The sequence below is a fragment of the Apus apus genome, chromosome 1, assembly GCF_020740795.1.
Source record: "Apus apus isolate bApuApu2 chromosome 1, bApuApu2.pri.cur, whole genome shotgun sequence".
In the NCBI taxonomy this organism is placed as follows: Eukaryota; Metazoa; Chordata; class Aves; order Apodiformes; family Apodidae; genus Apus; species Apus apus.
Window position 1 is genome coordinate 151,194,589 of NC_067282.1, and position 14,025 is coordinate 151,208,613.

Sequence of the window (14,025 nt, forward strand, 5' to 3'; positions counted from 1 at the left end):
AGACACAGGTAATTTTTAAAAGACCAGAGGAGTATTAACTGAGTCATCTACATAATAGATGAGAGTGGCTGGAACTGCATTTTTGGAGGTCAGTCATATGCAAAGTATGACTGGTTTCTGCCAGGTTAGGAAGAGGCAGGCCACTTTTGAGGATTATCAATTAATTTAGGCAAATGAACACTGGTTGGCTTAGACTCACACAAACTTGTGGAAGATCAGGGCATAGCAGAGGTAGGGCATTAGAGGGGATTACAGATGAACATGTAAGCATCTAAAGTATTATGCAGGAGGATCTGAGATGCATACACTTGGGTTTAGGACCTTAATTCTGCCAGTAACCTGGTGTAGATATTTACATCCTTTGTTATCTCACTCCAGGGCCTTTTTCTTTGGAAGTGAGGAGATTAGCAGTCTCTCAAGTGATACCATAGTTCATTAATCTCCAGAGCTCTTCACTCCAATTTCAGCCCAGAGGTCTTTACACTGTTTTGCTTTGTATGCAGCATCTGTAATCTATCTGGGTGTTTACACCACACCATGGTTTCAACTGAACGTCCACATACAGGATGCCCTTTAACAACTGCTGAAATACAACCACATCAAAGGAAGAACTGGTTAGTGGCAGATGCACAACTTCTCATGTCTTCCTACACAAAAAGCTCACAAACATCCTCTGTTGTGCAGTTTGCAGCCCAGTCTAGCAGACAGCAGAATGATCGGATCTTGACACAACAGATGTGCTGGTGCCTGGCTCTGCCTCGGTTTACCCTCTGTCAAATGGGACTAATTGCACAGTACTGCAGATGGAAGGCACAGATAGGTCTCTGACTATGGTCTAGAGTAAAAACAATCTAGCAAATAGCTCAGACATATTGTAAGAAGTGTGCTGATTCAGATATAGTGCATTTTATAGACTGAGAGTTTTAAACTGGGTGAAACAGAATTCCTTAATTACCATTACACATCAGAACAGAGCTTGTCCCAGATGACAATTGCAGTCAACAAGTTTCTGATCTAAAACAGACAAGGAAGCTACAACACAGCTGAACTAGAAAGCTGAACTTTCCATAGTAGGAAATATGTTCAAGATTATTTTCTAATCATTCATCTTGCTACGAGCTAGCAATCTGTGACTGTTACACAGAACTCTATTTTGGGACCAAGGATTTTGACTGGAAAGGAAAAAATTAATAACTTTATGCACTGAGGGATCATTTCAGCTGTATAGGGAACATAGCAAAAGACAGTTTAAACAAGACATGCTGAAATTAGCTGGGGGATTAGATGGGTTAGCAATACGTGCCATTATCAAGGCAAAACCAAAGTGCATGAAAGGTTTCTTTCTCATTATTTATGGGCCAGCTTTGTGAAAGCATCACGTTTATAGTGCTAGTGCCATGAGCAAACTCCACATCCATCTTTCTTCCCATACAAAAGCACACAGATTACCAGTTTGTGTTAGGAAGCTCCCTCCATCACGTTAGAGCACAGTGGTTGTCAGAATGACGCTATTGCTCTTCAGAAGGCTATGCTAGCAGTAAATAGCCTCTGGGGGCAGCTGGTTGTGCCTCCATTTCTGCCTAGCATTTCATTTTTCAGACTTCTACTGACCCCACAGATCCATCTGCCCTCAGAGGGGGGTAACTACAAGTGTGGCACACAGGCCTGCCTGCCTTTCCTCCATCACTGCACAGCTTGTTTGAGCATGACTGGTACAAACCCTCAGCGCAGGCTCTCCCACAGAGCCTGCAGGGACACAGAATGGCTGGTTTATGCAAAGCTCTGTTGTTGTTTTTTTTTCTTCTTTCTCCCCAGCCAACAGTTGACAGTTAATCCATGACATAATATACCCCTCAAAGGGCACCAGACTATTTGTCCAGATGAGAGGTGAGTGAAAAAATACAGACCCACTTTGACACCCTATCAGCTAACTCTCCAGATAAACCAACAGCTCACGAGGAGCCAAGAGCACAAGTCTGTTGTCATGCAAGCACTGGGCAGAGCAATTCCAGATCTTAGTGAGGGTATGAGCTCCAGAAATTTTCCACCCCTTTGGTGAGAGCTTGGGTGCTGGGATTTAGCTTAAAAAAGGGAACAGATAGACAAGTTGGGGCAGCACAGAATATAGAAAAACTTCAATGAATAAAAAGCACCATTACTTATACACACTGGGAAGCAACAGGAGGTGCACAAGTTAAGCTTGCAGACATTTGAACCTGCTGTAAGGACAGTCTAAAATAAGAGCAGGCACCCAGCAGCTGCATTCATACCAAGCTCTCCTTGAGAGGGGAAATGGGAAACTGGCGTATTTTTCTTTAAGCTGTTCTCCAGACATAAAGGTGCAGCTAAGATATGCATGTCAGTATTCGCTTTAAAGTACCCTTCTTGGAAGCCAACAACAGCATAGCTACAGCCCTGTTTCAGCCCAAGAACCTGGGCAAATTCATACATTCCTAAACATGGGGATCTGAGTTGCACTCATTGAGTTTATGTGTACTCATGAGTACTCATGCTCATACCTTATTAATACCTGAGGAAGTTAACTGGAAAACTGTTTGGGGTCATGTCTACTGCTGGATTGCTGGGTAGGCATGCCAACAACACCTTCCTCTCACCAGCTCTGGGCAAATCCAGTCAGCCTGCCCCACAGCCCCATGGCATGTGTTTGAGCCAGTGCCTTAAAAAAAGAGGGATAGCCTCACTACCAGGCTTTCTCCACTGACCTCCCAACACTTGCATTTACATTTGCGAAGACATAACCAAAGTGACCATTTGGCCAGCTCAGGGCCACCGAACTGCTGCTTCTCGTAGCATGAGAAGCTTTTCTTGGGACATAGAGGAAGGGATGGAGACTCCAGTAACCTCTGCATCCCAAATACACATTGCCTTGTTCACTCAGCTACCAGCTATGATGGTATGCCCTGTGCCAGGGCTTGCCTTGACCAAGGGAGCCCCAGGTCTGCCTCCGTCTGACATGGCTTACCATGAGTGGGCTCTACAGGGCTGCAGGGTAAGGTGGAGGCAGCCTATTCTGTTTGAATATATTTATAGGGGTTGAAAGCCGAACTGGGAAAGGACTTTGGTACAGTGCAGCCAAGTGACTATAAAGTACTGCTTTAAAAAGCCACAAGGTCACCTTTACTGGCATTTGGATAAGGATTTTATAGAAGTCATAGGACTGGGAGATGGGCTTGTGCCTGCGATCACAGGAGAGGGAGGGATTTATGTGCTGGTCAAGAAGGCTGCATTGGTGTGACCCTTTCATGTTCATAAATGCTCATTTATTAGCCTGTTGGATAAAAGATGCTGATTGGGACTTCTCTTCTCACTTACTGTAGTTCCAGGTGGCTTCCTTGACTCTGCCAGCACACCTTCGTGAAATTTAACAGCCCCCTACTTACCAGAACTCTCCAGGTGCTGTGTCCTCGCACAGTCTGCCTTCTTGCTCAGTTTCACAGCCATAGTCAATTTAAGCAAAATGTGAGCGCTAATACATATAATCCTCTCAAATGAAGAACCAGCACACAAGGAATCTCAAGGATTTGGATGGAGGAACTTTGCTGATTATGTGTGTTGTGAACCTAGTGCTTGTGTATAAATATCCATGTGTGTCTGTGTGTGTGTGCTCAGTCTAACAAGTATCACAGACTCTGATTGTTAAAGCCTGTGCAGCCTGAACAAGCAAAGCCTGAGCAAACCTGAGAGGAATGAGTTGAGGAAGGAGTAAGACATGCTCTGATGCCATGCACCTTCTGGAAAAAATGTTTTGGGCAAGCAAGTCTACATCAAAGAAACACCTGGCTCCACCAGTGGCTTCTTTTCCTCAGTGGTATAATACAGGACAGGTTTTGGCCAGGTGGTAGAAAACATAAGGATCATGACAAAACTAATGCTTATCTAAAAGCATGTTGTACAGGTGAGCATTTGACTGTGCTTATTAAATTACAGTGTTGTATAAACATCACATCCTTCAGGCACTGTGTGCTTCAATACCCAGAAACCAGACATATCTGTTCAGTGACTATCACGTGGACTGGAAACTTCCCTGCCCTTTCCTCATGTTAGCCCTGCAGGGAGATGCAAACATGAAGAATGCCGCAAGCTTCATGCTGATGTGCTAAATATTTAACATCATTAGTCACTGGAGCTCCATCCCTTCCTCCCACTGAGGTGACTGAGAGACAGATCACAGGTTTAACAGTAGGGTCCCCAGCACTTGCTCCCCTTGATGCCACTTGATGTTGGCAGGTGTATTGGAACCAGGCAGGATCAGCAGGCAGGAGTAAAGGGGGACAAGCAGCACAGCCTGCAGCATGGTTGCACCCTGGCTGGGACTGGCTGGCTCATTTGCACAGCGCCTGGGAAGCGAGGCCCTGCTCCCTGCACCTGAGAACCTGATGATCCACCAGCATCTGACACCAAAGGTCAAGAGAACACAGACAGGGCACTGGCTCAGTGCCATGGGCAGCTCTGCCCTGCAGCAGGAGAGGAATACTATGCAAGTATACTACAAGTGCAAAGCAGCAAGGATGTGTTTCAGCCTAAGAGCTGATGCAGGTGCATAAACCATTTACTGCCAGAAACACCACTATTAGCATAAATAAAAAATTCAGGAGTGCATGGAAGCACAGGACAGCCATAAACCTGACCTGTCTGTAGTCAGTGTGTACGTGCTGGAGCAAGGAGACTGGCAGCCACACACTCCACATCCTATCGTGGGACCAGGAGTGTGTATGTGACACCAAATGGTGCTAACAGCCAGGGGGGCTGGGCACAAGCCCCTGGGACCCTTCATCCTTATGTAAAGCTATTCCTGGAAAAGAGGCAGGAAAATTTCTGGGCTTACACTGATATGGTTTATCTCCACTATGGGACTTTGTCTCAGACATGAACCAGAAAAGCTACATGTACTAGTAGCACAGTGGAAAGAGTGACTGCAAAAAGATGCTGAATCAATAATAGCATGGAGCTGAAAATCCTTTTCCCACCATCCCCTTTCCTCTAGGAAAATTCTGTCCCTAAAGCAGGGGCTGTTGCAGGAGCTTTACAGATTCACTGTGTGGGAATTACATATGTTGCTTCACTATGTCAGGACTGCAGCCAAGGGCATCCTTGGTATCCAGAGTAGCAAAGGTGAGGATTTAACCACAGGCATTCAAACCCACTGAGCCTGCTGGCAATAGCTCACTGTTACTGGTATCTGAACTTGCTCGTTCATCTCAGCTTGAACATCTTCGCTGGGCCCCATGCACAACCAGAAAACTTACATGAGGCCTCACATTTGACCAGCACAGATTTCAGGATGGTCCTTAGTGCACTGACACAGTGTGATAAGGCAGTGCTCCCATTGGGCAGACATTTATCCCAGGCACCTAATAACCAGAGGCTAGGCACAAAATATATGTAAACTCTCCCTCCTCCACCACATTGTCCTACATAAAAATATCTAGAGACTCCAGTCCCACTCAGACTGACAGAGGCAGCTGCCATAGTAGAGTTTTTAATCCTAAAGTGGAGGCTGTTGTCATTGGCAGAAAATCTTATTGTGTTGGACAGGCAATTCTAGACCTTAATTAAATAGGTTGCCCTCCCCATGAAGCCAGACAGGCTATACTGGAGTCAAATGAAGCAAGTTGCTTAAGCCAGGGACCACCTGGCTGTAACTTCATCTAGGTGACAGCATATGCTTTTGTGACCCTCTCTGACAGGCTGGAACCCCATGCAACCTCTCAGAGGTAAACTGAGGATTTGTAAAGAGCAAGAAATCAGAGACACTCTGTTCTGGGAAGGAATCGATTCCTTCTCCTTTCAGAGACTGAAATTTTGTGGCTTTTGCCCTGACTAAAGACACAGCAGGTCACAGTGGCTCAGGATTGGTTTTTAAGGGAGGCAGTGGCTCCTCCTCTGTCTCTGCTGCACACAGTGTAGCAGGGAGTGCTTTGAACCAGTCCCTGCTAGTAGGTCCTAACAGCAAGTACCTCATTTTCCTTTCTCATGGTTGCCCTCAAGCTGTCTCTGTGAGACCAGGCCCATTACTTTCTCCATACCAGAAAAGAGCAGCCGTGTTGACTCCATGATTTCCCCTGGGCACAGTCCAGCTGCTTGTCTCTGTAGCAAGCTTGGGGGGGTCTAAGCCAATCAGTGTTCATTTGCCTCTGCTGTGCCAAGGTGTGACCCTGGCAGGAATGCTTTTGATTCTGTACAAATGTACAGAAAGACAGCATGCTGCATAATGTCCTTATGTTTTGCATGGAGACAGCTTGAGTGCTTGTGCCAGAAGAGACTGCAGCACCCTGCTCCTGAGGCCCTGGATGCTGGGGATGGAGAGAAAGAGGACTCCAGTGCTTGCTGCGGGGTATAACTGCCCCTCCAACTAGGTCCGGCCAGAGGAAATGCACAAGTTCCCAGAGTCAGCTATTCCCCTGTGAATTTGGGTGTCAGGTCAAGACTTGGCAGTCAAAAACCGTTTTCAGGTTCCAACCGTTTGTGACTAACCCTTGGGCAGCCCTAGGCACGATGTGGCCCTCAGCCTCTTCCCCTACCTCAGTAAAATTAGATCAGTTGTACCTCACTGTGGCATCAGGATGGGAAGAGAGCAGTGGGCAGAGGTGGGTGCCTTCCCGCTGTGTCTGTCCCTTAAGCCCCCTCACAGGACATGGGGATACCTCTGTAATCACAGTGCAGCATGCACTGCAGAGACGCCCCAGCAAAAATGCAAAATGGTACAGAGGCCAAACCTTGGTTCTGAAGAGCACACGCTGTTGTTGCCCTCCTGGGCTAACCAGCCCTGCTTTGCCTTGCCTGGAGGGAGCAATGCACGGTGCTGCTGCTGGGACCTGAGGCCGCTTGCACGTGCCACCTCCCCATAAATAAGCAAAGGACCTTCCCTCACCACATTCCCCCCAGCACAGCAGTGGCTGTGGTCTCTACTGAGGCAGCACTTCTCTCAGCTCTGAGGCAGTGAGTCTAGGCTGTCATTTTGCATTGTGAAGTCCTGTAAGCAGGTCATGACCCCACGGTGGCAGCTGGGTGACCGGAGTCCCCTGGCTGAGACCGAGGCCACGTGCCGCTCGAGTCATGGTCTGACACCACAGGATGTAGTGCAGCCAGAAACTCAAGCAAAGCATCTTTTTGCTTTCCCCACCTCCCCCACTTCTCACCGGAGTGTCTGTAAAGCCAGGAGCAAACACGCCACTGGTGCAGGAATTTTTATTTTCCAAGAAACATATACTTCACTTCCCAGTGCAACAGAACATTAGATGCATAGCGGCAGGTACCAGAAACCTACAGATTGCAGGAGTACTGCTCTTTATTAATAGTTTTGCTAATGTGAGTTTAGCAACTAATGCAAGTTTCTGAGCTGGCAGACCGTGGAGAGTGACTGGTTGCTTTCATCCCCACAAAACAAGGTAAATCTGTGCTGGAAGCTCTTTCTCCACAGTAACCTGCTAACAGTCAGACTTTTGGGGAGGAACAGGATGCTGTGCCCCTGCTTCCCATCCTGACATCTCTTTCATACCATTTGAGTCATTGCTTCACTCTCTCATTCATCGCACTCCTCAACACTCCCTTGTTCCTCCACAGCCCTTCATCTCTGGCCATGCCAGTCCCCTCTCAGATCAGACAGGGTTTTGGGAAGGGAGAAAGAAAAAGAGGGTAGGATAGGCAGAAGCTCACAGATAACCCCTTACATTATTTTTCCTAAGAAAGCAGATTATTTCTCTTGCATACATGAAGCCAGGAAACAGTGGTTTATCATGGATATCACTCTGAGGGCCTTTATGCTGCCTGGAGTGACTCTTGGCCTCTCATCAAAGCTTTCCCACACATCTTGGATTGCCAGTTGTGAGATGTCCAAAACAGTGCTGGGGAAGCTACTCTAAGATGCTTGTCCAGGCCTCCATCATGGTGTTCTTCTGTGTGGATGTGCTAACCCTGGAAACCAAACTCCTTGTACTTGCTGGCCATATCATTTCGGAACAGCTCCAGGGCCTTCTTCATTGCAGCCTGGGCATCAGCCCCAAAGTCTGCAGAGTGTTTTTCGGCAATGACCTTGATAATGACTTCAGAAATGAACTGTGAGGAAGGAAAGAGAGAGAGAAAAACTGAAGGGACACTCAAGGTTTATTTTCAGAAAATCCAAACTAAGAAATAGGTTGCAGAGCCTGGAAATATCTCCAAGCTAATTCCTGCAGTCTCTGGAGAGACAATGAGGTCTAACATGCAAGGAGCCTAGGCTGGGAAGAATCGAGCTCTATTCCTAGCTCTGATGCTGATCTGCTTCATGACCTTGAGTAGACCACAGCCTTTCCCATTCTTCATCTGCCTCAGCCATTAAGGCCCATGCCCATGTTTTTATGACACATAGTTTTGTGGATCTTGGTCTCCAATGGATCTACTAGGGCTTACTCTAAAATTTTATGTCCCTTGTGTCCCGCTACTGGTTCTTCTGTAAAGTAGTTTCCCAGGCATGCAGAGGCTGCATGGGCTGGTTTATTATTGTCAAGCGTTGCTCAGACTGCATGTGCTGTTTGGAATAGGAAAGATAAACTCCAGTTTTCACATACCATTTGCATAACATGCACCCTTTTTGTGTCTCCTCTTGCCTGTACACAGAGACCTTGAATGTGAGGGAGAGCTCACAGGAGTCCCACCAGCCGTCAGTAAATACAAGTGCAACTCTCACATAGCTGTCTTGCACACATTCACTACGCATCAGACACCAAGATTCCCTTCCCTTTTCCATACCTCCAGATATTTGACAGGGATTTTGTGCTTGGTCGCATGCGTTTGAGCCAGGGGCTTCAGCTCAGCCTCATGACTACCCTTCTGCTTCAGGATTTTGCCCAGTTGGGTAAGGACAGTGACTCCATGTTTCTTCAGATCTTCAGAGCCCTTCATCTGATCTGGGCTCTTCAGGCCTTTGAACTTTTCAAACTTATCCAGGGTCTCAGGGTGGTCCTGAAAGAGTCTGTAGACAAAAGTAGAGGGAACTTGTGAGACTTGAGAGAGCTGTTATCCAGAGGAGAGCTGATGTCCAGTTGCTCCAGGTATTTCAGAGTATAGGGACAGGCAAAGGTGTGATAACCGGCTTCCCTCCTCAAAGAAAGCTCTTAGGTAGTACCTGTTAGTAGAGGCTACTTTAACCTGGAAACTCTGATGCCTTAGATCCTTTCCAAATTACCACCATTGACAGTCACACCTTTTAGCATGTATGGGAAGCATCTGACCCTACTCTGAGTCTGGTTTAAGTATTTTTCATCCTTCCTCTGGCAGTTTGCTCTGAAGCCTGGTGGCACACTGTGTACAGAAGTTTCCTTTCTATTTATTTTGTACAGGTTGCTTTTATAATTATCTTTAACAAACGATAAAGCCTGTTGTCTTTGGAGCTCCAGACATACCTCTCTTTGAGTATTGTATCTGCTTTAATCCCATCCTCTCACACATATCCTAACATGACCACTGCTCTCTTTTTCCATTCCCTCCGGCTGTGACAGAGACACTGCCCTAAACATGTCCAACTAGAGCAAAAGAGCAAGTGGGTGTTGTTTGGGTTCTTTTAACAGCTCTGCTAACTCTTTGTCACCAGTCCCCTCGGTTATGTCAACTGTGTCAAGATAGAAGACAAGAGCCAAGGCTGGTTGTGGTACTGAGAGGTGAGTTTTTTCATTCACCTGAAGGAAAAACAAAACCAAACAAAACCACCTGTCCTCATTGACTTACTATTGCTGAGGAGCCAAGCTGTACACCCCTGGGTCTCAACAGGACCTTTTTCCCAGCCCATATCTGCCTTGACCAAGAAAGCAGAGTTCAAGAGACTTCTCATACAATAAAATAAAAATTTAAAAATTGAACATCTCTCAGCCTCAGATCCGTCACATCTGGAGGGATGTTCTTCAACATCTCCTTCAGCTGTTCTTCAACTAGATGGGAGAGCTTACTGTGCCCCCACATTATGCTTACAGACATGAAGGAATTTGTTTCCTGCCTCTTCCTCCTTCCCACTCCCCCAGCTGAATCCAGCTGCCAGCAGTGTGGTTCTTCCACTGGGAACCACAGCACCTTAGAGAGTCCTTGGGAGCAAGTGGGTAACAAAATCATGGGGCTGTCAGGCGTGCTGGTGCCATGCTGCACAGTGCTATACATAGTCACTCTGATCCTGAAATGGAAGTGAAATAAAGAAGACAGCTAAAAGATAGGCTAGTGTTGTCCCTGCTCCTTCTTCCTTGCTGCATTTGCAAGGAGGCAGGATGCAGACACCACTGGCAACCAAACTAGTAGGAAATTTCACTCTTTCCCTGCCAGAAGCCTAGAGCCAAGGCAGAAAGGAGATACCATCCATCCTGATCTTTAGGAGCAATCTAATAACTAGGGGTTGAGAGACATCTGCTCCCTTGGACAACTTTATTTTGAGGTATTATATCCTCTGGTGAGAATAATCCAACTAGTTGAAGCACTAGCAAAAGCAACGTTTGTCTTTACAGTCGGGCCCTACAGCTCACGTCTGTGAAGTGGCTCACCCAAGTTACCTGCAGCAGTGTCTGGAGCTCCAGCCCAGGACCTCAGCCATGAAGCCAGCCTCCCTCCAACAGTACAGTAGTTGCACACTTGCACTGCCCTCAGGGGGTTGCTGGGACTACTGGGGTGTATATCCCATTTAGAACTGGACCTTCCTTCTAAGTACATTGCCATCAGGGCCAGGCTCTCACTGGTTGATGTAAATATAGGTTAAACCACACTCAAAAATGCCTTGCACACATGGAAAACACAGGCTGTTCTGCAGCTAAAAGTTTGTGTGAATGAATGACCAGTCTTTGCTGGCATTTCATTTCAGAGGTCTTCAAAGGATTTCTGTACTGTACCAGGTGCTGAGCACACCACCATCAGCCTTTCCTTTTTTTCCTGTATGTTTCCATGGCACAGGTTGTGTCATACCTGGAGAGATGAAAAACCCTTGCACCTTGAAATGGGATGGAGTTATTTCTAACAATCTCCCTCCATCGTGTCTGGCTATGGCTGAATCACATCTGCCAAAGATTATATACTCCCAAGATTTTTGAAAATTCTTCCAAGGAGTATTTTTTTGCTTCCTTTAGAAAACATCTAGTTGAACCAGTGTTTTCTAAACATATTCCCAGGATATGACATCTACCTAAAAACTCTGTAACAATGCACAGACACATTTCTAAACTACTAGCTGCTGGGCTTTCCCTGCCTCTCTGCTCCCTCAGAAAGCCCTTGAAGGAACAAGAAACTACCTGGTTTGGCTGCGGAGCACAAAGTGTCAGGGGAGAGCGGTGTCCTCTATTTGATGCCGTGCTCTGCCCTGTGATACCTCTAAGAAAAATGGTGTAACCCTTTCAGCTGGAATCTGCTTTTAGAGTTTTGTGGCACTTCCAGAGCCAAAGTATCGATCTCACTCAGAAGGACTGGAGAGGAAGGTGCAGCTTCCTGCTGCCGCTCCAGCAAGCCTGCTCTGCTCTGGACCTCATGAGGGAAAAACCGTCACATTGCCACCCAACTGCCCTCATCCCTCCCTCCCCTTCAAAGGGCAGCTGAATTGGGCCATGATAAAGCAGGTAAATAAAACAGTCCTCTGCTTTGGTTTGTCCTTGAAAAAGCTTTGAATGGACAGTGGATTTTCCTGGTGGTGTGGGCTCCTTCCTTTAGCCATGCTTAAGACAGGAACCCCACCCTGGAGCAGGTGCCATATTCCCCACTGTTCTCAGCATCCTTAGCCCCCCAGCACATTGTACCGAGTCCAGGCTGAGGGGGAGATCTGGAGAGACTCTCCTCCAAGTCTCCATCCCTGCTGGTCTTTAAGGACAGTCTTGGATCAAATTCCCAGCCAGTGTCACTTCCAACTCTGCAGCCCCAAGATCCCGCTTTACACAGTGAGTAATTTTTAACACAGAAACCACAGCAATAAAAAAAACCACAGCAATGAAAAAAACACCACCCCACAACAAAGAAAACAGCCTGTTGAAATAAACACTGCCAAACATGAGCCCCCCTACTAAACACACACCTTCCTTGGTCTCTCATCAAAAGCTCTCAGCTTTACTTTTAGGACGGAAGCTTCTTGCCTACCTCATTAAAACTGCATGCCCATGGCCAGCGAGGTCAGCCTCCACCTTTCCCCAGATGGTCAGGACCTGCTGCCATTCCTGATCACTGAGCCCCATGGTTCACCAAAGGCAGGTCCTGAGTGTTCCCCGCAGTCGTTTGCCTTTCCCCCAAAAGGTGGCTGGAGAGCTCACCCGTGGGATTTATAGCCCCTGCTCACAAACCTACACCTGTCTATCGTCAGCTGGACGTCTTGCTCTCTTTCAGGCTTGTCTAACCTAATCAGCCTCTCTATTTTTTTCCAGAAAGTTATTTTGGGTCAGGTGCTATTGTGGGTGCCACTAATGGCATCGTTTCTGCTTTTCGTATTGGTCTGGCTCATGTCCCACTCTAGACAGAAAGGGCACTGCCGAAACACAGTGCCAGGAGCCTGTCCCGGGTTCCCAAGTACCCAGAGACAGTGTGAAGATGTATGGCAAGAAATTCCTGAAGAACACTGTCATCTGCAAGGCCACCCCGCCTCTCCTCCCATAGGGCAGGCAGGAGAAAAGGCCTGCACAGCCAGTAGCATCAGCTCCATTGCTCCAAAGGCCTTTCCTTTCCCGTGTTGATCTCTCTTTCCTTTTCCCCTGGGTAACACACACCATTTACTAATAGAGGAGAGCACAGTGTTAGAAGAGACATGTCTTTAAGAGCTAACTGTATTAAAGTGGCCTGGGCATCTTCCCCAGCCTCTGCAGGAGGGAGGAAAGGGATAAAATCTCTATGGGAGCCAGTTTCCCCACACCTGTCCACCAGGGTCCTTCTGCCCACCTCTCCAGGGAACAAGCAGGATTAGCCACTGGATGAGCCTGGATACTGGAGCCAAGAGACATACAGCTGAGCCAGGAGGGTAATTTGCAGCAGGCCAGACACATGAGGGCACAGCAGGGCTTCACTCAGCATGCACCCAGTCAGGGGTTACGTCTCTGGCTACCTCTGTCAAGCTAAATATCAGTGTTGGGAGGAAAAGCCACTGGACTGATAAATAATGTGGGTATGGTTTGGGACACCTCCCAGACTTTCTCCTCCAGCCCCATCAGAACTGATAACAGCCTGGCACACCAGCAGGGTGATTAGTCCATTCCATGGGCTGCCTGCAGTCAGAGCACAGCCCAATAACAAAGCTGAGCTAGTGCTACTGTCCCGAAGTGTGCTCCTACCTCTGCATGGGTCCAAAGGGGCACACACCACAGGCCTTGGCTGGTGAGAAATGTCAACTGAGGGCTGCAGACATCTGCCTTGGGACTCAGGAGAAGCAACCCCATGGTCCCTACCACAGTGCTGCAGGATCTCAGGTGCATCACTGCCTCTGCACCCATCCACTCTCAGCAATGCAGGAACAGTCTCCCTGCTCCAGCCTTGCATGGGGAGAGAAGGACACATGTACAAGGGTAACCAAGTGTTGAGAAGGATAGAGGCACGGAGCCTCTCAGTCCTCAGAAACATGCAGGTTTAAAGGGAATAGTTTGGGTAAGAAGGGCAGCAAAAGGCAAAGGGAGGTGTCAACTGGTTTCCAAGCCTAGAGGTAAGGGAGTTTTGGCTGTTACAAGCTGCAAGCCTCTGCCAGCCAACTCAACCCGTGACCCTGCAGTCCTCCCCTTCTCTCTCCTCTACGCACCAGTTCACTTCACATCCAGAAATCCACATTCTGAACACTTCCAGGCCAAGATTTCATCCTGATTTACTAGTGCAAACACAAGGACGCTACTAATTACCCAAACTAAGCTGGACCCAGGGAAGAGAGCTTGGGACCCCCTCCAGCTCATGCCTTGTGTTGTTCTCCCCAGCACAGGACTGAGACGGGAGAGATCACATACCTGCAGACTCACTCCCCAACTGCTTAGAGCAGTAAACAAGCATTTGCACCATCCCGGGCTCGGCCTTGGGTAGGATCCTGAATACTGACCTTACTGTTTT

At 47.6% G+C, this 14,025-nt stretch overlaps 1 protein-coding gene across 1 annotated transcript; it reads right to left on the reverse strand.

The window, feature by feature from the left end:
• Positions 1 to 7,195: 7,195 nt before the first annotated feature.
• Positions 7,196 to 12,321, reverse strand: MB (myoglobin). Its single transcript, XM_051631643.1, has 3 exons — positions 12,091 to 12,321; positions 8,749 to 8,971; positions 7,196 to 8,076 (listed from the first exon to the last, which is right to left on the reverse strand). Exons 1-3 carry the CDS (start codon positions 12,183 to 12,185, stop codon positions 7,930 to 7,932), a joined length of 465 nt encoding a protein of 154 aa, XP_051487603.1. The 5' UTR covers positions 12,186 to 12,321; the 3' UTR covers positions 7,196 to 7,929.
• Positions 12,322 to 14,025: the final 1,704 nt, after the last annotated feature.

What these genes read in the sequence shown, in the direction of transcription:
- MB (XM_051631643.1), bottom strand. Translation starts at nt 12,185, where the DNA reads ATGGGGCTCAGTGATCAGGAATGGCAGCAGGTCCTGACCATCTGGGGA. An exon ending in GGGCATGCAGTTTTAATGAG is followed by an intron (nt 8,972 to 12,090) that starts GTAGGCAAGAAG and finishes TTTTGTCTACAG; the next exon opens with ACTCTTTCAGGACCACCCTG. An exon ending in TCCCTGTCAAATATCTGGAG is followed by an intron (nt 8,077 to 8,748) that starts GTATGGAAAAGG and finishes CCTTCCTCACAG; the next exon opens with TTCATTTCTGAAGTCATTAT.